This window comes from Quercus suber, unplaced genomic scaffold (assembly GCF_002906115.3).
Source record: "Quercus suber isolate HL8 unplaced genomic scaffold, Cork oak 2.0 scaffold_34, whole genome shotgun sequence".
Classification (NCBI taxonomy): domain Eukaryota; kingdom Viridiplantae; phylum Streptophyta; class Magnoliopsida; order Fagales; family Fagaceae; genus Quercus; species Quercus suber.
Window position 1 is genome coordinate 905212 of NW_027069499.1, and position 25401 is coordinate 930612.

Sequence of the window (25401 nt, forward strand, 5' to 3'; positions counted from 1 at the left end):
AGAGTCTCTATGTAAAGATTGTGGATGAGTCAATCTTGTTTTTCTCTAGGGTTTTTCTCTCAAAATTTTCTCTGGAAGCTTTCTACATTTCGTGGGTATAAGGGTCTATATATAGTGGTGTGTGTTTGGAATGCGAAGAGTCATTTTTCCAAAATAGAGCTGACTGGTGACTTGGCCTCGCGACTTGACTGAGTTGCGAGTTCAAGCTGCGAGCTAACTGAATGGCCAATCTAGACTTTTTGTCCTGTAGTGCTACAACTGGCACGATGCTTCAGCTACTCTACACGCTTCACTTGTGTGCATCTTCTGGCGGGTTGCCAGCTGCGAACTAGTCGCAAGATCTAGTCGCGAGTCTCTGCTTCACTGTACCATCTTCGGCATTTCTTCACACTCTCTCACACACTACCCTTACATGATTCCCACTTAAATACAGGGTTTCTAAATACTGAATTACAAGCAAATTTGGCATGGAATAAAGCCAACAAAATGGTTGATTAAATTCAACCTTACAATCCTTTCTACCACTAATGATATATTATGAATAGTTTAATACTATTATTATTAACTTCATATACTTCAATTATTTTTTCTTGATGAATAAATTAGTATTATTATCACTATTGTAAGTTCCAACTTTATGTACATGTCTAACTGTCTAACAATCTAAGTAAACTTTGCTTCTCTTATGTCATCACAAGAGATATCACAACTGCCGAGCCACGAGGATGGAGAATTGAAGTAAACGATGACACACAGCAATAGATCGACTCAGATTGAATTTCAGTGCAGCACCAGATGAGGATAAATAAGTGGCACTGTATTAGGAGTAAAAGATCAGATTGTATTATCTTTCAATTTGAATTTAATTGTAACTAATGGATTACTTCAGTCTTATTTATGTACTTTGAATGGAGAGGGAATGAAGCAGAACTAAAAAAAAAAAAAAGTCTCTTTCTCTTATGTTGGACATTAGTCAAGTTAAATCCAAATAAAAATTCTATTTTGTTTCTTAAATACAATTGTGTTCATAACATTTTCAATGGATTATGGGATTTATTTTTGGTTGTGTAACGTGAGTGTTGGAGTTGGGATTGTTGGAGTGGGAGTCTTTTGAAGTGGTGGTTTTGTTGGGTCCCAAATTATATTATCAACAAATATTGGCAATCCAAAATAAAAATCACACACAAGAACACAAAATTTATGTGGAAAACCTTTTCTCTTTGAAGGGAAAAACCACGGGACAAACTCCGAATAATTTCACTATTATCAAATCAATTACAATAATTCTTGTGTATGCCTCACGGCTAAAGAAAAAAAAAATCTCTCTCTTATTTTTCTCTACTCTCACACACACAAATTATCTTTCTCACAGGTGGCAATCATTTTTCTCTATTCTTCAATATGCGGCACCCTAATTCTTTTTCTTTTCACTGTGCAACACCACTAAAAATAAAAAAATAAAAAAAAAACCAGATATAAACCTTATTTAAATAACCCCAGCCGCAAACCCATCCTAGTAGCACAAAAATACAAAATCCACTTGAACTAGGAATACTAGTTGGCCACTGTTAGGACATATGTGATTCAATGTTAGGAACATATGTCACTATTTTATGTAATTGGTTAATCCTTTGACAAAACGCACTTTACTTGTAATTGGGTAGATATAGGACGAGTTTAATACTTCAAAGAACAAGAGTTCAAGTCTAGTGTTGAAATCATGCAAGTCTATCCAAGAAACAAGTGAAGAAGTGCTGATTCATTAAAGCTCGACAGCTGCTCGACAGATAACTATCTATCGAGGTTTCATGAGGCTCGACAGATACTATCTATTGAGGTATCTATCGAGAATTACGAAATCAGAATTTTCAAATATGATTTTCAGCCCATGCTGACATTTATGTGTAGGGTTTCTTTTCTCATAAACCTAGACATATATAAGGCTTATTTTAGAGGCCGTCACATATGAGAATACAAGGAGAACACATGAAAAATGTGACTGATGCCTTATTCTCTCTGAAAGAAGCTACTGCATCTTTGCGCCTTAAGGTTTTGTAGCCAAGTGCTTCTTGATCTTCATTGTTGATGAAGTGAAGAACTTTGTAGCCAACATCTTCTTCAAGTTGGTGTGTTAGTCACGAACTGGGAGTCGTGCATCATTGGTTAGTCACATACTGGGATCCATGCAAAAAAGGTGGCATTCATATATTGAAGAGTTTAGAGCTTCTGAAGCGGTAGAAGGTTTCTGCTATAAGTTCATCTACGGGGATTGTAAAGTCTAGGGACAAAGGTTTTGTACTAGATCTAAAACTTCTCTTTACTATAGTGAATTGCTTTTCAGGAAGGTTTCCCCCCAGATTTTTTACTATGAAACTAGTTTGTTTCATTAGTTTTCCTGAGTCATCATATCTTGTCTTATTTACTTTTCTGCTGCATTTATTTTTGACATGATATTGATGCTTATTTGTTTTAACAAGGTTTACTCATAATAAATCTAATTAACAACTTGAGTTTAAAACTTGTTACCTCTATCAACTGGGGTCTAAATTTCCCAATAGCCATGGAATAAAAATACAATCCCATATATGGGCTTTTACTTTGTGGGCTAGACCATGTGCTTTTGCACCCAACAATCTCCCCCACCAACCCCCCGATGGGAGGAGATCTTCATTCTATCTCTTCAATTTAATTCTGTGTCAATTAAGCCAACACAAGGCTTGACCTTCTTCATTATCGTCATCAATACTGAGAACACCTCATCAACGTCAATCCCTTTCATTCTCAAATAATTAATCTCATCTTGGATTTCTTTAATCCAATCTTTTGGCTCCCCCTCATCAGAAGCTCAATTATTCTTGTAGCTAACAGTATGATGTTTTCCGGTAATCCTCTTCTCATGAGGTTTAACAATCTCTAGTAGAGGATATTGCTCCCCCTGCTTAAGACCTCTAGGATCTTTCATTTCATCATCATCCCATGTAGCCTTAGCATCTTCGTATTCTTCATCACCTACCACTTCCTCTTCTGAAGCACTATTAGGCAATGAGAATTTCACCCTCTTGGTTTTAACACCATTAATCCTAACACTCATCTTTGGAGTCTTTTCAAAATCTTTAATCTCATTGAACTTCTTCTTATTGATCTTCATATGAGTCCTGTACATACCACAACATGCATGTCCTCTTGCAACAACCAATGGCCCCTTAGTAAGTTTCCATCTTCTATTACCAAGGTAGTTACAATAACCTGCTCGATCCATAGCCAATGTAGAAAACACATTCATCCTTAAATTTGGAACATGTCGCACATCTTTCAACATCATAGTGCTACCAACATTGGTTTCAATGCACACATCACCAATTCTCACATATTTTGAGTAACTAGAATTACCCATCTTCACTGTATTAAAGTCTCCTGCTTTGTACGTGGTAAACAACCCCTTCGTAGGGATAATATGGTGGGGGGCTACAGAATCAACAACTCACTCAACATCATTATTAGCATCATGCTCACACTTTTGCTCTTTAGTAGAGAGCACTATAACATCCTCATCAATCACAGCAGCTGTAGTATTTTTCTCACTATCATTCTTTTCATATTTTCCTTTATTTTGTTTCTAATTCCAATGCCAAAAATCTCTTCTTAAGTGACCATTTTTCCCACAATGGAAGCGTTCTCTAGTTTCCTTGAACTAAGATCTATCTCTTGATTGTGACCTACCATTGAATTTTCGATCATTAGGTCCTCTGCTTCAACCTCTGCTCTTGTTCTCCATGACAAAAGCTCGATCTAGTGCATTATCTATATTTGCATCTCCCCTGCGAACCTTTTCACTTAAAATCAAATCTCGAATATCATCATATTTGAGTTTGCTTTTCCCTACAGAATTACTCACCACCATTCTCATGGCTTTCCAACTGTTTGGTAAAGAAGCCAAAAGTATCAATGCCCAAACCTCATCATCAAATTCAATTCCCACCGTGGATAATCGATTTGTGATTGTATTGAACTCATTCAGATGCTGCGCTATAGGAGTGCCTTCTGACTTCTTCAGATTAAATAACTTCTTTATCAGATACACCTTGTTGTTAGCCGAAGGTTTTTCATACATGCTAGACAAAGCCTTCATCAAATCCACTGTGGTCTTTTCTTTTACAACATTGTGTGCAACTGATCTTGACAGAGTTAATCTAATAACTCCCAATACCTATTTATCAAGAAGGTTCCAATCTTCATCCTTCATAGTTTCAGGTTTTGTCCCCAATAGAGGCAGATGCAATTTCTTCCCATAGAGATAATCTTCAATTTGCATCCTCCAATACGTGAAGTCTGTTCCATCAAATTTATTAATTCCTAAACCCTTGCATTCTTCTTTGGCCATCGCTTCCACTCTAACTTGGCTCTGATACCACTTGTTAGGTCCCAAATTATATTATCAACAAATATTGGCAATCCAAAATAACAATCACACACAAGAACAAAAAATTTACATGAAAAACCCTTTCTCTTTGAAGGGAAAAACCACGGGACAAACTCCGAATAATTTCTCTATTATCAATCAATTACAATAATTCTTGTGTATGCCTCATGACTAAAGAAAAAAAATCTCTCTTATTTTTCTTTGCTCTCACACACACAAATTTTCTTTCTCAAAGGTGGTAATCCTTTTTCTCTATTCTTCAATGTGCGACACCCTGATTCTTTTTCTTTTCACTATGCAGCACCACCAAAAAAAAAAAAAAAAAAAAAAAAAAAAAAAAAAAACCACATATAAACCTTATTTAAATAACCCCAGCCGCAAACCCATCCTAGTAGCACACAAATACAAAATCCATTTGAACTTGGAATACTAGTTGGCCACGGAATAAAAATACAAGCCCATATGTGGGCTTTTACTTCGTGGGCTGGACCACGTGCTTTTTCACCTAACAGGTTTAAAGGATTTGAATCCATTAAGAGTAGTTTGGGTACCCAAATCACTCGAATCTTTCATATAGTTTCCATTTAAAAAGTTCAGCAAAATAATTTCTATTTCTCTTTAGGCGTAGGGTCTGGGTGTTCTCTCTAGGCCTACCGAAATGTTTTTTCTCCAAATTGGGAGAAAGCTGGAGATAAAAACAAATTATATATATATATACACAATGGCAGCTCCAAGAATTTTTTTAAGGATGGTCCTTAAGAAACTTAAATTATACAAAATCTAATAAAAAGTGAATTTCATACATTGACCCAAAAAAAAAAAAAAAACACACACACACACACACACGCAAATACATAAAATCTTACAATTTCCTTCTACAAATATTTTTATTTTGAAATTGTTACATGATAGTCTCATTATCAATATTGCAAGTTACATCTCTTCAAAAGTTTAGTTAAATAAAAATTTTCTTGGACTTTTATTTTTATTTGTAAAGACCTAATATATTGTTAAGGAGACCAAAGTTTAAGAATAAAATTTGGCAACAAACGTTGTTGTAGTTACTCTCACTAAATGAATTAACATTGTTACATATTTTGAAAATCTAATCGATGAATTGCATGTTCTCTATATATATTCTTAAAACACGTTAAAATTTCATGCTAATTGGATGTTATTTGTCATTCGATACATAAAATTATTTTTTATGTATAATTTTAGATTACAAAAACTTGAAATTTAAATATTTGATTGACGACATAGCTATTGATCTTTTATCTTTTTGAAATGTTGCAAGCGTGATGGATTTAAGAAGAAAATGTAATTAAATGGTGGATTTGTTAAAATTTATGTTCAATAAAAAAAATAATGAATAGAGTTGTAACCTTAATCTACAACCATGTTTGTTGCCAAATTTTATCCAGAATTTAGGATGGTCATATAGTTTTTTTAAAGATAAAAAAATAATAAATTTTTGAAATTTATAAATAATAATTGTATTTTTTTCCAAGTTAGGGTGGTCTTGTGATCACCTTGAACTCTATGAAGAGCCGCCCCTATATATATATATAATGGATGATACTAGAATGTTAGCAATCTTGCTTATAGCTTTTTTTTTGTTATATTATTACGACTTTAAAGAAGTGCTATTTTTGGGTGTTTTCAAATTTCAATACGCCTAGGGTTTAAATTCCTCCTCTTCTAACTATGGAATCATAAAAAATAAAATAAAAACAATAGCAATAACTATAGGTTTATATATTATTTTTCTAAGCTTGACACTTAAGTCACTTGGTAGTTCATAATCTCGGATTGAGATCGGTATTGCACATGATGCAATTACTATCGATGGTTGAGATTGATAGTTGCAAAAAGCAACTTTCAATCTCAACCATTAATTAAAAAAGTTAAGATAAAAGTTAACAAAAGTAAAAGGTAAAAGTTTAAAAAGTAAAATGTAAAAAAAAAATTTGTGAGAGAGAGGAAGGTGAATTGCACTAGTGTAATACCCTAGGAATTGCACCGGATCCTAATCCCATAATCTCAAACTTGAGAGAGAGAGAGAGAGAGAGAGAGAGAGAGAGAGAGAGAGAGAGTGATATGTTGTATGGTCCGACTTATTTTGGATGCAGCCTGATTTTTTTTTTTTATACAGATAAAATTTCTACTCTAGCTTAATCTAAGTTTATATGTGTGTGAAGCTCCCTCCTAGAGACTTGAACCCCAACCCTTGCCCCCCACACCCCACAAGCATTTATACTTGTGGAGTGACCACCGCACTAAGGGTGTGCAGTGGATGCAACCTGATTCTCAGTAGAGTAATTTGAACAATGAGACGTTTTCCTTTGTCATTGGTGTATTTCTCATACGGTCAACATATACGTCCTAGTATTTTCATAAAAATAAAAAGATCCATGTCCAAGTAGTGTTTAGTTGAGGCCTAATTTTATATAATACATGATATTTGTTTCTCTCAAAAGCCCACAGAAAATAAAGCACAAATGGGGCCAAATTAGTTACTCTTGAAGGGTTTTGGTTTAAGGGCCCAAATTCTAAAAAATAAATGATGAAATGATTGAGCTTCATACCTATCAATATGGACATAAGGGTGATTGAGAAATGGATCACCCAGACTCACAGACACCAATGCATCAGGCAACAGAGTTGCCCATGAACTGGCAAAAGTAGCTAGGAATTCAGGTGTTTCTCAAGTCTGTAAAGGGGCTACCCCAAGCTTAGAGCATTACCATCAGGTGTGTCAAATGCCAAATATTTGGCATTTGACACACCAAACACCAAAAAACCACTCTCATAAGGTGTTCTAAATGCCAAAATATTTGGCATTAGTGAACAGCGCCATCTCAAATATAGAAGCATACGAACAACAATTGTAAAAGTTTTATTATTTTTTTATTCTCTTTTCTCTCTCCTCTCTCACCTGGCTTCTCTCTCCGCGTTTTGCCTGAGTCTCTCTTCCTCACTCATTCTCACTCTCAGGCCTCAGCTTCTCCTTTCTCCCTTTCTCTAGAGCACACCCCTATCCCAACCACCACAACATAGCCACACCAACCCATCCCGACCCACAAACCTGACACCAACAAGCCACACGAACCCAACCCACCACATCCACAGCAACCCATGGCCTGATCACAACATCCACCGTGGGATCTCTCTCAATCGGCTTGCAGTGGTGGGTTTTGCTTTTGGTTTATTTGATTTGGGATATGTTTTGAGGTTTGTGAAGGCGGTGGGTTATGGGTTAGTTGTGGTAGTGGTACTGTGGTTGTGGCGGCAACTTGGTGGTTGTGGTGGTTGTTGCGATAGTGGTTATTGGTGGCCATTGTTGCGACAGTAATGGTTGTGCCGTTGTTGTTGTTGATGACGAGGAGGAGTTAATATATTATTTTAATGTGTTGTAAATTTTATTTTAATGTATAGAATTGAAGAATAAAATATCTGATGAATGAGATATTGTAAAAAGATGTGGTAAAATAATAAAGTAGGCTTTTGGTATGTCAAAATAGCATTTTTTATAGAAGAGCTGATGGGAATGCTCTTAGTGGAGCACCTTATTATTGAGGACCTTTGTATGTAATGCTTTTGCAGCTTCTCTCTCTATTGTAATTCAATTTCAGTTGAATGAAAATTCACATATTTCCCATCAAAAAAAAAAAAAAAAAAAAAGACACCAATGCATCATGGACACCCGTTGGATACAATAAAGGAGAAATGGCTTGGGTTGGTCCGAAAGCAAAAACCTAACACTTACAAGGGAGTTGGATTGGATTTGAGCCACAACCAAAACCAAGTCTATGTGCTAACCTCAGGGAAGATAAAAGAGTTTGGACTATAGATGGAGACATCAGTGATTTGACAAAGATTGGTGCCATATTTATTAAACTCATACCTTAAGTTGATCTGGTCTATGAGCTGGATCACTGGTTCAATCAATGTGTCAACAGTCGATCCACAAGATCAAATAAAAAGATTTTTAAAATTTAAATATATACAAAAAAAAAGGAAGAGAAAAAAGGTCAAAAACTTAAAATTAAAGCAATAAACCAATAAATCCCAAAAAAATGTAAACAAAAGAAGAGAAAAGAAGGTTTAAGCAATGAATTATATATCATATATTGATATACTCATACCTGCGTGCTAACTGGCTTTATGAAACTGAAAAGTGTACTATTTATTTAATTTTTCACTTATTTAAATTACCATATTATCATACATTAAATAATAAAAAAGTCAATGAGTTTGATCTATTAATGTAATTTTACACAATTCGCAAACTTAGCTAGATTATTAAAACCTAGCCGGGTCACATGGTTTGCTTAGAACACATTTGGTTTTAGCGATTTTGACCAGATTTTATGCACATCTGATCCAATTGATGACCCAAATTAGTTTATGTGCTGGGTCACTGGGTTACCGATTTGACCAGTCAGGCTGGGTCGAGTTTAATAACATTAATTGGTGCAACAACTGGGTCTATCAATTATCAATACATCCTTTTTATTTTTAGTTATGATATAATTTGAAGTAATAACGGTTTGTTCTATAATAATATTTTCTTTTACCATCAAGCCATGATATATACCAATTGATTTTCAAGTATATCACCCTTTGAATTAACCCTCAAATAAATCACCTTTTAATGACCATGTACATTAGCATTTTTCATTTTAAAAAAAGCTAAAATGGACTAGGTTAAATTCCACATTTGGTATAAACTAGAACTGGCGCAACAATTTCAGCAGGCTTAAGAATTCCTCTCTCTCTCTCTCTCTCTCTCTCTCTCTCTTTTACATTAACACTTCTCAAATCATTAAGCAATTCTTATGTTTTCTTAAAATAAACTATAGGAAGAAAAATTCTCAAATTATTAAGCAGTTCTTTTTGAAAGCACGATATTACAAATGCTAAAGCTAGTTAAAACCCGCAATTTTAAATAAAGGCTTAATTGCTTTTAGTCTACTCAACTAGATGCAGGATAAGAGTAATCAATGCGCAATTTCCCAGGACTACTACGTAGTGCATGGGCATACATAATTGACAATTAAGTATAAAACACTAGGAGTAAGGGAAGAGAGAAGCAAACATAAGATAACACTAAGATGTGTTATCGAAGAGGAAAACCGAAGTACTCCCTCCAAGTCGAATCAATCCACTAGTAAATAAGTTGGAGTACAAGGATTACAATATAGACCCTCCAGGTTTAGACTACCTTCTGTAATTCGACCCTCTAAATCTCATCTACCAACGGGCTTCATTGAACCTTGTCTTCACTAGCTTTCTAAACCTTGCAATTATCACCAATTGCATGCACCATAGAATGGCATGACCCAATACTTACCAAGAGCTCCAAATCAACTCACAACACTTAGAATAAGTGTGGTTTATGTTTGGGCTAAGAACCTCTCAAAGGATATGGAATTAGAGAGGGAAGATGGTGAGGAAAACTAAGAGAAATGCGTAGAGGATTGTAGGTTTCCAATCTCTAACTCTCAAATGGATTTCTAGGATTTTTTCTCTAAAACTCTCCTTACAATTTTGTGGGTAATGTGGGTTTTTATAGTGTAGGTAAAGAACTGAGGAAAGGCACACAAAATAGGATGGCAATGCATCTCACGTGTTAGGTAGCAAGTTGGCCAAGTTGCGAGCCACTCGCGAGATGTCATTTGACATTGAGACCTTTGAACTTCCACATGTGCTCCTCATGTGACCTTTTGCAGGTTGCACCACTCGCAAGCTAGTCGTGAGTCAAGTCGCGAGATGTCTTGCCTTCACAGTTTTTCACCAATTTTACACACTGAACCCATTACATTGAATCCCAAAAAAATACATGGAAATTATTGAAGAATTACAATTAAATTTGACATGGAATTAATCCTAACAAAAAAAAAAAAAATGAAAATCACAACTATACACTTATGTTTTCTTAAAATAAATTATAGGGACATAAAGATTTTTACAACTCTTATGTTTATTTTTAATAAATTATAGGGACATGAAGTCTTTTACTTGTAAGTTTTGATTGAAATAATATCAATTTGAAATGGGTCTATTATTGACATTAGGTATTCTCTTGAATGGGACAATACCTGAAAGCTTGGGAAAACTATCCAACCTAGAGTCTTTGTATCTTAGAGATAATCCACTGAAAGGTGTTATTTCTGAAGCCCACTTCTCAAAGCTCACAAAATTGAAGTATTTGGACTTATCTAATACCTTATTAGTTTTCAACATCAACTCTAATTGGGTTCCTCCTTTCCAATTAGAAGTGATAGGGTTGGGTCTTGCCAACTATGCCCTCGATTCCCAAAATGGCTTCGAACTCAAAAAAATTTCTCTTGGCTTGATATTTGTAATTCTAAAATTTTAGATACTCTTTCCAATTCAAATTGGATCTTCTCAAGTCAATTTTAATTCATGAATCTATCTCATAACGTAATCAGTGGCCATGTTCCAAATTTGTCATGGGAGTTCTCCTTTTATCCTATAATAGACTTGAGTTCCAATAAACTGGAAGGCCAAATACCAAGATTTTTTTTAAAGCGGTACATTTGGATCTTTCCAACAATATGTTTTCAAAGCAAGTCCAATCCCTATGTGCAGTCACAAAAGGAAACTTGAACTTTTTAGTTCTTTCCAATAACCAATTATCAGGAGAGCTCCCTGACTGTTGGTTCCATTTTGAGTGATTGAAACTTCTTAATTTGGCAAACAATCATTTTCATGGGAAAATCCCAAGTTCAGTGGGCTCTTTACTTGGGATTGAAACATTGGATTTAAGCAACAATATTTTCAGTGGGGAACCTCCTCCATCATTGAAGAATTGCACAAAGTTGAGATTTATTAATCTTCAAAATAATATCTTCTCAGGAGAGATACCAAAGTGGTTAGGGAGCAACCATCCAAATTTAATTGTCCTTGCCTTAAACCAAATCTCAGGAAGAATACCAAAATCCCTCAAAGATATTATTGCTTTGACTCAGAAATGGACTCCAAATTCAACCATCACCCACTCATATATAAATTACCTCTCCCCAAATTCTTTTAGTTCTAGTAGCTATGATCATCATGCAATTTGGATGTATAAATGAAGAGAGTATGAGTACAAAAGTATTCTTGGCCTATTAAAAAGCATTGATCTTTCGAGCAATAAATTAATCGGGGCAATTCCTTCAGAAATTGTGGAGCTTAATGGATTGATTTCTTTGAATCTCTCAAGAAACCTTTTAATTGGAAAAATCCCTTCAGAGATTGGTTTGTTACACTCATTGGAAGTCCTAGATTTATCTAAGAACCAGTTGTGTGGTGGAATTCCTTCAAGCATTTCTCTAATTAATTCTCTAAGTTCCTCGAACTTGTCGAACAATAACTTGTCAGGTAAAATTCCAATAGGCTCTCAACTTAATACCTTTAATGCCATTGCATATGAAGGGAACCCAAATCTTTGTGGATTTCCACTTCCAAAGAAATGTTCAAGAGAAGATACAACTCAAAACCTAGTCGTAAATACAGGTAGTGGCCATGCTGGCATTCAAAAGGAAGAAGATGGGTTCGTAACCCTAGGGTTTTATGTTAGTCTGACCCTTGGATTTGTTGTTGGTTTTTGGGGAGTTGTTGGGACAATGGTACTAAACAGGTCATAGCAATTTTCCTATTTCAAGTTATTGAATAATTTCAAAGATAAGCTGTTTGTGACCGAAGCAGTGATTATGGTTAAGTTACAGAGGCAGCTTGAAATATAATTGGTAATAATTGCTTCTTTATTATCATCAATGTCATTCTAATTATTATTATGGTTGTTGTTGTTGTTTTACTCTTTATTCCTTTTTTTCATTAATCATTTTTTATATTGATGACTAAAGTAGTATTATTATCATCATTATTAGTCCCTGTAAGGTTGAATTTAATCAACCATTCTGTTGCCTTTATTCCGTGCCAAATTTGCTTGTATTTTAGCATTTAGAAACCCTGTATTTAGGTGAGAATCATGTAAGGGTAGTGTGTGAGAGAGTGTGAAGAAAAGCTTAAGTTTGTGCACTCTACAAGTGGCTCGCGACTGGATCTTGCGGCTTGCAAGTCACCAAAAGTGGCACACGTGTGGAGCATACAGAGGAGCTAAATAGTCATGCCAACTAGAGCACTACAGGACAAAAAGTCCAGGTTGGCCATTCAGTTAGTTCGTGGCTTGAACTCGCGACTAAGTCAAGTCGCGAGGCCAAGTCGCCAGTCCACTTTGTTATGGAAAAATTGACTCTTTGCATTCCATTCTCACTCCAGTATAAATACCCCTTATACCCACAAAATGTAGAGAGCTTCTAGAGAGAATTTTGAGAGAGAAACCCTAGAGGAAAACAAGATTGATTCATCCAAAATCTTTACATAGTGACTCTTCAAATTCTTCTACTCTCACCCTCTCCATTGTTACATCCTTAAGAGGTTCATTACCCAAATCCTTTTCTTACCATACCCATATATGTGAGAAGGCTTTTTGGTGCTTGGGAAGCAATTAGGAAGGGACCAATGAATATTGGTTGATGCTATGGGTTATAGTGGAATCCGGTAAGCTAAAGAAGACAAAGGTTCGGTGCAACCTCGTTGGAGCAAGAAGCTTGGAGGGCTTAGGTACACTAGGTAGATAAGGCTTGGAGGGTCTTCTGCTGTTCATGTATCTCAACTTCATTCTTTAGTGGATTATTGACCGCTTAGAGGGCGGTAGAGAGATTTTACGTTGAGGACTTCAGTTTCCTCTTCAATAACACATCATTGTGTTGTCCTTGTGTTTGCATCTCTCTTCCCTTAATCTTTACCATTTAATTTATGCTGTGGATGTGATTTTATTTGGTTTAGATTTGTAAGGTTGAATTTAATCAACCATTTTGTTGACTTTATTCTGTTCCAAATTTGCTTGTAATTCAGCATTTAGTAACCCTGTATTTAGGTGGGAATCATGTAAGGGTAGTGTGTGAGAGAGTGTGAAGAATTGTTCAACATTGTGCAAAGAAGTAGGGACTCGTGACTGAAATTCGCAGGCGGCTCGCGGCTGGCAAGCCGCCAGAAGTTGGTCACGTGTCAAGCATGCGGGAAGTTGAAGTGTTATGCCAGCTATTGCACTATTGGACAAAAATTCCAGACTGGCAATGCAGTTACCTCGAGGCTTGAACTCGCGACTCAGTTAAGTCACGAGGCCAAGCCACCAGCCAGCTCTGTTTTAGAAAAACTAACTCTTCGCATTCCAAACACACACCACTATATATAGACCATTATACCCACGAAATGTAGAGAGCTTCCAGAGAGAATTTTGAGAGAGAAACCCTAGAGAAAAACAAGATTGATTCATCCATAATCTTCACCTAAGATACTTTTCAAATTCCTCTACTCTCACCCTTTCCATTGTTACATCCTTGAGAGGTTCTTAGCCAAATCCTTTTCTCACCATACCCACATCTGTGAGAAGGCTTTTCGGTGCTTTGGGAAGTAGTTAGGAAGGGACCAATTCATATTGGTTGATGCTATGGGCTATAGCGGAATCCGGTAATCTAGACGAGAAAAAGGTTCGGTGCAACCTCCTTGGAGCAAAAAGCTTGGAGGGCTTAGGTACATTAGGTAGATTAGGCTTGGAGGGTCTATTACTGTTCATGTATCCCAACTACAATTTCTAGTGGATTATTGACCGCTTGAAGGGCGGCGGAGAGGTTTTACGCCGAGGGCTTCAGTTTCCTCTTCGATAACAAATTGAGTGTTGTCCTTGTTTTTTTTTTTTTTTTAGTATTTTAAATTTGAATAAAGATGGTGTGTGTAGTGGATTTCAAATTTTAGGTTTTTAAAATTTTTAATTAAAAAAAAATGCTCCTACAAATCAATTAAGGGCATAAAGGGAATGCTAATAAATTAATGGTGTTTGACTTTTCAAACAGAACATAATTTTGGGACATTCCAAAATTGAATATAGGCCAAACAATTTGGGACGGAGGGATTATTTTGTAGTATGGTATTATTGATAAATTTTCAACAATCTTGGTAACAAGTTTTTTGTTAGGTACGAAATTCAGACATCACAAAAGATATCACAACAGCCGAGCCTTAGCTCAAGGAAGGAGATAAGGAGTTGAATTTAAACGCAATAGCAGAAGAGGATAAATATAAGTGTCAGTAGAGATTAGGAATAAAAGAGCGATTGTATTATCTTTCAATTTGAATTTAAAATGTAACTGATAGTAGTTTGTTACTATCTTTTAGAAAAAGGTTATATATTTCAGTCTTATTTATCTACATTGAATGGAAGAGGGAATCTAGTAGAATTATAACAAAAAAAAAAGTCTCTTTCTCTCATGTTCAAGAGGATTACTCACCTTTGAATCAGACTAAAATTCTATGGTTCATATATAACAATTTCAATGGATTATGGGTTTACTTTTTGGCTGTGTAAAAGGGGTTTGGAGTTGGAGTGGGAGTCTGGTGTGGTGTGGTGGTAAAAAGAATTTGAAACCATTAGGGTAATTCCGCAAATAAAAAATTTACTGAATGATTCAATTATTTATTTTTTCAATAATTGAGCCTAAGACAGTAAAGACATATATCATATTTTTCACCTCTTCCCCCACTATATAATGAGTAATTGAACCTAAGACAGTACATCAGCAGCATTAAATTCCCTTATTAATGCCCCGTTTCTGCAATTGAATTGCTCTTTACTGGACTTAATCATAAATCTATTAGTACCTCATGTAGTACTTATTGGCATGATCACATGCTCCGAATCTACAGACTCTTTTATTTGGACCATTGCACATAAACTCTCCAGTTTTTTACTTTGAAATCTCCACTCAAAGGTCTTAGATCAGCAATTGTGATTAATGTATGACATCCTTTACATATATATATATATATATATGATAATACTTTGTCACCAGGCCAAGACCTCAATAAAGTTTTATTCTTCTATAATAATATTAGATGAATAACTAAGCCCATATTCTTCTTGAACAACTAGGAGAAGATAATAACAAAAACAATAATAATTATGTTTATGTGATGCACAGATTAACAAAAATTTATATGCAAATTAAAAAAAATTACTTCAATAATATAATTAATTAAAATTGAACAATGAAGTATATAATAATAATAATAATAATGCCGTGTATGACCAAGGTTTTAGTAAAACAAAAACTATAATATTTTATTATTATTTAAATAAATAATGAAACTTTTTTTCTTTAAATTTTCGGTATATAGTTTTAATTTGAGAAATTTAAAAAAATCTCTTTAAACTTAGGTAATCGATTGTACTTAGAGGAAATTATTATGTTAATTATTTTAATATATTTATAACATATCTAAGACGGTGTGGGAGACTCGGACGGTTTTGGTGGGAGACTTGGACAGTTTTCGCAACAAAACATATTGGTAATAATGATACAATGGCCCGTGAAACACATGGTATACACAGTACACTCCACAATGGGGATGGATCGCCACTACGTCGACGGGTGGATAGAAAAAAGAAAAAAGGCATAGGATCAGAATTTTTTGTTTAGGGGTTGATATGTGTCACTAATTTATTAGTCTATGTAAACTTTTATATACATAGACAAACACATACATATATAAAGATACACAAAAATTATTATCTTTCATAGTAAAATCCTTAAAATTAAATGTTTCATAGAATTAAATTCATTTTTCATCATCTTCTGCATTGAAATTCTTACCATTTTTAATTTCAATATTAGTTACCAAATTGTCTACTAGTTTGAATAAAAAATTTTCAATTGAACTAGTGAAGTGTTCAAAAATTGAATGATCCAAAACTCTTATGTTTATAGGGACATAAAGATTTTACAATTCTTATGTATATTTTTAATAAATTATTGGGACATGAAGTTTTTTACTTGTAAGTTTTGATTGAAATAATATCAATTTGAAATGGGTCTATTATAGACATTATTTTTCTATACTATTATTTAAGGGGCTTTACCTGTTTGGATTCCTCATTTTTTAATTCAAAAATGCCCCTACACCCCTATGTTTAAGTAGAGATAAAACTAAAGGAAAATCTAGTGAAAATGCAACTCTAACTCCCACTAAAATATTGCCTAAAAAATAAGACCACACTCCTATTATTTTTCAAATTGATTTATTCATTTATAAATTAAATTTTCAAAATAAAAATTATTTATATAAATTAAAAAAACATAGTTTTTTTCCCCTACAAAATAGGACCACTAATCAAAAAAAAAAAAAAAAAAAAGACTCATCTCACACTCGAAGCGCGTGTGATGAGGCTAATATTATATGAAAGTTTTTCATTGTTACTAAAAATCTTGTAGCTTGCCTAACACCTTTTGAAGTTCCCAACAAAGAAGTCAATGTTTCAAATATACCTTATTCTTTTTTGAAAATATGGACGAGGACTTTTATAATCTGCATGATTTTTTCAATTAAAATACGTAATTTTTTATATATAAATATAATAGAATTTTAAAACACGTCATCCTTTTCATATATATGATGTTTTTTTATTATCAGGCCAAAACATTAATGGAATTTGATATTCTTCTATATTAATATTAGATGAATAATATTAAACCCATATTTTTCTTCAACAACTATAGAAGAAGATAATAAGAACAATAATAATTATGTTTATGTGATATATAGATTAACAAAAAATTATATGAAAATTAAGAAAAAACTTCAATAATATAATTAAAATTGAACAATGAAGTAGATGATAATAATAATAATAATAATACCGTGTAAGACCAAGATTTTAGTAAAAACAAAAACTATAATATTTTTTATTTAAAAAAATTATGATAATTTTTTTCTTTAAATTTTTGGTATATAGTTTTAATTTGAGAAATTAAATATAAAAAAAAAAAAAAACTCTTTGAACTTAGGTAATAGATTGCACTTAGAGCATAGAGGAAGTTATGTTAATTATTTTAATATATTTATAACAAATCTAATGATGAAAGCACATCATAAGACGCGCAATACTCATTTTTAGTTTGAACCGTAACCATTGTATGTCTTTGGTGGAAGACTTGGAAAGTTTTCGCAATAAAAGTAATGCTACAGTTATAAACTATTTTATATCATTTTTTCAAAATGTTGATGTGGTCAACCTCTTATTGGTTTTTATTTAGGCTTACCATTAATATCACTTTTTCATTTACCAATAATCACTAACCACATACTTATTTTTGTAAAATAGTTTGTATTTCAAGCATTATTCTTCGTAACAAATACTTATTTTTGTTGCCCAATCATAATTGCAAAAGATAAAAATGATTAAACATCACTTTTTATTTAAAAAAAAAATGGTGTTTAACCTATTAAATATCTTAACCTTTTTTTTTTTAAAATGGTGTTTAATCTATTAAAAATCTTAAAAGAAATTTCCAGTAACTTTCATCTTCTTTCTTTATTCTAGTTATTGCTAATAATTTATACTGGTTTTAGGATTTTTTTTCTTTTTTTTTTTCTTCAGGTGGTCAATATAAAACTTAAATTATACAAAATCTAATAAGAAGTTAACTTTATAAATAAATAAATAAAAAAAAAACATGCAAATACATAAAATTTTACAATTTCCTTTTACAATTTTCCTTTATAAACATGCAAATACACTTAGTCTACAATTAAATTTGTCGCTAAAATTTGTCCAAAGTTTAATTATGTTGGGCCTAAAAAAATTTAGGATGCTCACATATTTTTTTAAGGTCAAAAAATCATAAATTTTTTAAATTTTATATATAATAATTTTTTAAATTTTAAATTTTTTTTCATATTAATAATTTTTTTTCAAGGTGGTCTAGTGACCACCCTAACTTCAATAATGAGTTGCCCCTAAGTGGCTTCACTTTTAATTTTAGAAAAGATGGTAGATAACACATAGAGAAATGCTATATCTACAACATTTTCACAATACTTTCATAACAAATCCTAAGTGGTAGTTTGTTATTGGTTGTTATGAGTAGACAAAAAAGTAATTTAAGTTGTGGATTTAAATTATAATTGTGGAGGATCTCTCCCTTAGAAGGTATTGTCCGATTTGGGAATGGGCCAAGGAGGCCGATGCCACCCGCACGGATTTGCTCAATTCCACATCGGGGAGAGACGCCTCCCACCCACAGATTATAAACATGAGCTCACAAGTGGGGTGTAGGCCGAGGAGGCCGATGCCATAAGCACAGATTTGCTCAATCCCACATCGGGGAGAGACATCTTCCACCCGCAGCTTATAAGCTTGAGCTCACAAGTGGGGTGTACCCATCAAATAGTACTACTTGATGGGTAAGTCTAAAAAACTGAGCTTGTGGTGCTCACTTGATGGCACTCCGGTGGCATCGGCCTCATTGGTCCAATCTGAGGGAAGGTGGGGGTTTCCCCTTAAACCCCAAAAGGCGCCTTTTTATGGAGGAATAATCTCTTCCTTAAAAGGTATTGTCTGCTTTGGGAATAGGCCGAGGAGGTCGATGTCACCCATTTGTGGAGGAACGAATCTCTCCCTTAGAAAGTATTGTTCACTTTGGGAATGGGCCGAGGAGGCCGATGCCACCTGCACAGATTTGCTCAATCCACATTGGGGAGAGACGCCTCCCACCCGCATCTTATAAGCATGAGCTCACAAGTGGGGTGTACCCATCAAGTAGTACTACTTGATGGGTCTCCGGTGGCATCAGCCTCATTGGTCCAGTTGGGGGTTTCCTCTTAAACCCCAAAGGCACCTTTTTGTGGAGGAATGAATCTCTCCCTTAGAAGGAATTGTCCGCTTTGGGAATGGGCCGAGAAGATCGATACTACCCACACGGATTTGCTTAATTCACATCGGGGAGAGACACCTTCCACCCGCAGCTTATAAGCATGAGCTCACAAGTAAGGTGTACCCATCAAGTAGTACACCCCATCTATAACAACTTACCATCTATAATTTGTTGTGAAAATATTATTACGATAGCACTTCTTTCAATTTTCTGTAAGTAATAAATCTCAAGGCCAAACCACTAGTCTTGTATCTTCCCTGAGGGTAGCACATATATAGACTAGAATCACGGCCTCGATTATTTATACATGCGTTAAAAGGGCGTTTGGATTGCGTGTTGCGCGTCCACGTTTCCTCCTGTCCGCGTTTTCCCTTTTTTTTTTTTTTTTTTTTTTTTGCCGCATTATTTGACTCTGAGAGACAAAAAACACTGTGCATGAACAGTGCGTGCACTGTTCATGTACTGTTCACGCAATAAAAAATATTAAAAATGGGTCCCACGGCACTATTCACACATTTAAAAATTATTTTGTTACAGTGTTTTCAGTTTTCAGTTTTCAGTTTCAGCAACAATAAGTTCAATCCAAACGGACCCTCATAGGTCCGTTTGGATAGAATTTATTTGGCTGAAACTGAAAACTGAAAACATTGTAGCAAAATAATTTTTAAATATGTGAACAGTATTGTGGGATCCATTTTTAATGTAAAAGTTGCTGAAGAGTTATATTTGTGGGTCCGTACAGTTGAAAAGTCAACCTTTGCGGCTAAAAGCAAAAAAAAAAAAGAAAAAAAAAAAAAAGAAGCTGAAACGTGCATTGCAGCAAACGTGGACGCAGCAAACGCGGATCCAAACCCCACCATAATTGCAAAATATAGCAATAACATAAACATTACTTTTTCTTAACAATGGTGTCTAATCTATGAAAAGAAATTTCCGGTGACTTTCGTCTTCTTTCTTTTTACTATTTATAGGTAATAATTTATAATTAAAGCAGCTATAAATAATTGAGGCGGGGATTCTAGGCAAATAAAATCTCATACTTGTAACATTGCATATTTGATGTGTCGATGCTCTTATCTTAATCACAATCTTGATCTTCTACATTCATCCTAATCATGGGTGGAACTTCCTTCCAATTTCTCCTCACTTTATTTCTCCTTTTGTTGTGCATGAAACCAACTACCCCAAATTATTTGGGGTTAGCAGATACTCACCTTGGCTGCAAAGAGCATGAGAGACAAGCTCTTCTCAAGATTAAACAAGACCTTATTGATGACTATGGCATTCTTTCTTCTTGGAGCTCCGATCAAGATTGTTGCACATGGAGTGGGGTCAGGTGTAGCAACCAAACAAGCCATGTCATCATGCTCAATCTCAATTCCTCGTCCATTCCCTCAAGGCATTTGCGAGGTAAACTTAATCCTTCCTTGATTGAGTTGAAATATTTGACTTATTTGGATGTGAGCTACAATGATTTTAATCAGAGCCAAATCCCAGAAATCATTGGTTCTCTCTCCAACTTAAGACACCTTGACCTTTTTTATGCTAAGTTTGGAAGAAATATACCTTTTCAGCTTGGGAACCTTTCAAACTTGCAATACCTTGATCTTGGCTTGAATAATTTTGATAAACCTGAAAAGTTAGAGTGGCTCTCTCAACTTTCTTCTTTAAAATACCTTGACATGAGTACCGTTAACCTGAGCAAAGTCTATAATTGGCCCCATGTTGTGAATAAACTGCCGTACTTGACATCCTTGTTCTTGTACTCTTGTAATCTTCCGAATATTTTCTCTATTCCCCTTGTTAATTCTTCTACTTCTCTTGATGTCCTCCAACTTTCTGATAATAACCTCACTTGTTCTTCTTCAGTACTACAATGGTTGTTCAAATCCAACACTAGTGTTGTTGAACTTGATCTCTCTTCTAACCAATTTCAAGGTTTAATTCCGAATGCTTTTAGCAGAATAAACTCTCTTGCACATCTCTATCTCAGGTCTAATGAGTTTGAAGGCGAGATACCAAAAGCCTTTGGTGGTATGTGTAATTTGAAAACGTTGGATCTATCAAGGAACTATCTCAGCGGACAGCTTCTTGATTTTATTCTTAATTTGACCCAGTGTGGAAACCACTCATTAGAGGTTTTGAATTTAGAGCAAAATCAAATCATGGGATCGTTACCTGATCTCACAACATTTCCATCATTGAAAGTATTATCGCTTTCTCAAAATCATTTGAATGGGGCAATACCTGTAAGTTTGGGAAAACTATCCAACCTAGAGGGTCTGTACCTTCGACATAATTCATTGGAAGGTGTTATTTCTAAAGCCCACTTCTCAAAGCTCACAAAATTGAAGTATTTGGACTTATCTAATACCTCATTAGTTTTCAACATCAACTCTGATTGGGTTCCACCTTTCCAATTAAAAGTGATAGGGTTACGGTCCTGCCAACTAGGCCCTCGATTCCCAAAATGGCTTCAAACTCAAAAAAATTACAATTGGCTTGATATCTCCAATTCTGGAATTTCGGATACCCTTTCCAATTTGGATTTGGTCTTTTCTCCTCAATTAGAATATATGAATTTGTCTTACAACCAAATAAGTGGCCAAATTCCAAATTTGTCATTGGAGTTTACTTTTTCCCCAAATGTAGACTTGAGTTCAAATAAACTTAGAGGCAGAATACCTCAATTTTTATTTGAATCAGGATATTTGGATCTTTCCAAGAATATGCTTTCAGGCCCAATTTTTTCCTTATGTGAAGTTCAAAATGGGAATTTGCACTTTCTAGATCTCTCCAATAACCAGTTATCAAGACGGATACCAGATTCATGTTGGATGCATCTTGAAGAATTAGTAATTCTTAATTTGGCAAACAATCATTTTCATGGGACAATCCCAAGCTCGGTGGGATTTCTACATGAGATTGTGACATTAGATTTAAGTAACAATAATTTTAGTGGGATACTTCCTTCCTCCTTGAAGAATTGCACAGGGTTGATATTCTTTAATCTTAACCAAAATCATCTATCAGGACAGATACCAATGTGGTTGGGGATTAGTCATCCAAATTTAGTTGTACTTATCCTTCGATCCAATTTCTTCTATGGAGCCATCCCGACACATTTATGTTATCTAGCACATCTTCAAATTTTAGACCTTGCTTTAAACCAAATCTCAGGAAGTATGCCAAATTGCCTCAACAATCTTACTGCCTTAACTCAAAAAGGGAGTCCAAATGCCACCATCACCCATTATTATACAATCAGCAGCAAATCCCTGTTTTATATGTTGTATGCTGATCATATGCTTTTTATGTGGAAGGGAAAAGAGCATGAGTATAAAAATATTCTTGGACTATTAAAAAGCATAGATCTCTCGAGCAATAATTTAACTGGGCGGATTCCAAGAGAAATTGTGGAACTTGTTGGATTGGTTTCCTTAAATCTCTCAAGAAACCGTTTAACTGGACAAATCACTTCAGAGATTGATATGTTACAATCATTAGATGCCTTGGATCTATCTAAGAACCAGCTTTCCGGTGGAATTCCTTCAAGCCTTTCTCATATTGATCGTCTAAGTGTCTTAGACTTGTCAAACAACAATTTGTCAGGAAAAATTCCGACAAACCCTCAACTTGATACCTTTAGTGCATTCTCATATGAGGGGAATCCAAATCTTTGCGGAGCTCCGCTTCCAAAGAAATGTCCGGGGGAGGAAATAGCTCAAAATCCAGCTATGAACAGGAGCAGAGAACATGCTGGCATGCAAGACGATAAAGAAGGGTTCATATCCGTAGGATTTTATGTTAGTGTGGCCCTTGGATTTATCGCAGGTTTCTGGGGAGTTGTTGGCACATTAGTACTGAATATGTCTCTGCGAGTCGCCTATTTCAGATTCTTGAACAATTTTAACGATGGGTTACGTGTTGCAATATCAGTGAATATGGCCAGAGTTCAAAGGCAGCTTCAAAACTAACTGGTAATAATTTTTTGTTCCCATCTTTTCTCTTTTATAGTTCTATGCAAATAAATCTGTACAAAATCCCTTTGCATTTCGTTGTTTTGATAATACAATTAATTTTTCTAGTTCTCAGAGATCATTTGATGATTACAGTTACTAACAACGTCACCATCGTCCTACTACTAATGGTATATATGATTAATGTTATTATTATTATTTTTCTACACCATGTCAAATAAAGTTCTAATTAGTTATCAAATTCAATATTTCCCAAACCATTCTATAAAAATAAGTTACATAACATACATTTTTGTAATGGCTTAAGCTCTCCTTAAATTATTTTGCCTGATAGATATTGATCAGTAAATGGAGTAACTTGTGTAAGTGTTATTGTCAAAGGTTGAAGTCAGGGACTTTTGGTTCTGTTTGATAAGTAATTTATACTGATTATAACTTTTTGATTTTATTTGGTTGAAAGGAAATAACTAATTAGAATTATCTTTCATTCCGATATCTCACAAAAAGTGTAATTAAAATATTCTACAAACAAACAATTTTCTTTAATTCCTTTTTAATTTTAAATTTTTGTCCACTTTTGTAATGCTATTGCGTTCTAGTAACTGTGGTTTACCTTTGTGTTTTCACTTTTTAGTTTCACCAGGTGTTGTTGTACAAGTTTCTGACTCAGAATACTTTTCTCTGGGAGCTGTAATTTCATGGTAAACTTCGTATTCGGTATATGTGTGAGATTTGGAGTGTACTTTAAAAAGACTCGTTGAGTATTGCTAAATTTATATGTAACTCAACCTTGAATAAAATGCATGTTAATAGTTTGTTTGTAGAATTGTTAATACTGAAATTATTATTTTACGTGTCATGATAATTGACAAAATGGTTGTCAACAAGTTGGCTTGAATTTTCGAGCCAAAATTAAATACAAGACTTGGCTCGATCTAGTGCTCCAGTATTGTATTGGACCTGTCAAAATTATGACATGTGTCTATAAGTTTTGATTGCCTTAAGTTGACTTTGTTGCATGTGGCTTATTATTCTAGAAAAATTATCTTATAAGATTTTCCTCGTACAAAATGTTCGGGTTCCACATATTGTAAATGAGATGTCATATGAGACTGTCAAAATACCTTCTAATTATTCAGAATTATAAATAGGTGTAGAGCAGTAAAATACGAGAGTGAAAGACCTCTTTGAAGGGGACTTTGTGGTGGAGGTTTGTGCAGTAGTTCTAGAGAAGAGGAAACTTCTTGTTTTAGGTGTAGCCCCTGAATGTTGTATTCTGCCCCAAGCTTTGTATTTGAGAGAGATTTATTTTGTGTGAGGGAATAATTTTGGGTGTATTGAGATTTGGGTTTTATGAAAGTACCTTTACACCATTTTGTATTCTCTAAATTTGTTAGTGAAGTATTTTTGTCATTGCTTGTGGATGTAAGCTAAAAGCCGAACCACGTAAATTCTTGATGCATCCCCTTGTGTGTGTTTGTGTCAATTTTTCTTTCAAGCTCCCATTGTTTCCTATTATTATTATTATTATTGTTGTTATTATTATTTAACTTACTTTGGAGATCTTTCTAAAGTTTATATTTCACAATCAATCTTGCATGGAAATACAATATAAATTCTCAAGCCTTTTCCTGCAACAAATTGGTAATAGAACTTCCATTATTACAACATAATTATACAACAGTGGTATAATTATAACAAATGACATCAAATGACTGGCAATTTCATTTTTTTAAAACTATGTATATGGTCACTGTCAATTTTGAGAAATACTTTTTCTAAAAGAGATAATCCTGCCTAAAGCCTCAATGACCCTCATACCTCCACCAGAGGCAGTAATGTTCTAGCACTCTCAGTTTATACCAAAAAAACAATGCCTTTCTCCGTGGAGCAGACAAAATTTTAGAAATTGGTTCCCATAATAATTAATAAACGCCACTGAACGGTACACCTGGGTGGCATCCAAAGCCAAAGAGTGCATGATCAAACAATTCCAACAACTGCACCAATTCTGGAAACTCAGGTCCCACATCAACAAGGGGACTCCAACAGTAATGTCACGTTCCAACATAATCGGGTGAACCCAATGCTGTAGAATAGGTTGACCCACGATAAAATAAATAATGATACTCTTTCTAAATTTCTTAAAAATTCTGGCATAATACTCTAAATAAATAAATTTCTATAAACTTTGGAACTATAATTTATTTTAAAA

General features: G+C 34.3%; 1 protein-coding gene across 3 annotated transcripts; it reads left to right on the forward strand.

Annotated features, from left to right (window-relative positions):
* The first annotated feature begins 20220 nt into the window (after positions 1-20220).
* On the forward strand, positions 20221-24607 carry LOC112008965 (receptor-like protein EIX2). 3 transcript variants are annotated; one of them, XR_010627898.1, is made up of 3 exons: positions 20221-23186; positions 23821-23887; positions 24338-24607. XR_010627898.1 is itself a non-coding variant. In XM_024041324.2 (2 exons), exon 1 carries the CDS (start codon positions 20322-20324, stop codon positions 23181-23183), a length of 2862 nt encoding a protein of 953 aa, XP_023897092.2. In that variant the 5' UTR covers positions 20221-20321; the 3' UTR covers positions 23184-23186; positions 23821-24158. The 3 variants fall into 3 exon arrangements, 2 of the variants coding, with proteins under 2 accessions (XP_023897092.2, XP_065626720.1); XM_024041324.2 differs by lacking the exon at positions 24338-24607 and having other exon boundaries at positions 23821-24158; XM_065770648.1 differs by lacking the exon at positions 24338-24607 and having other exon boundaries at positions 23830-24158.
* Positions 24608-25401: the final 794 nt, after the last annotated feature.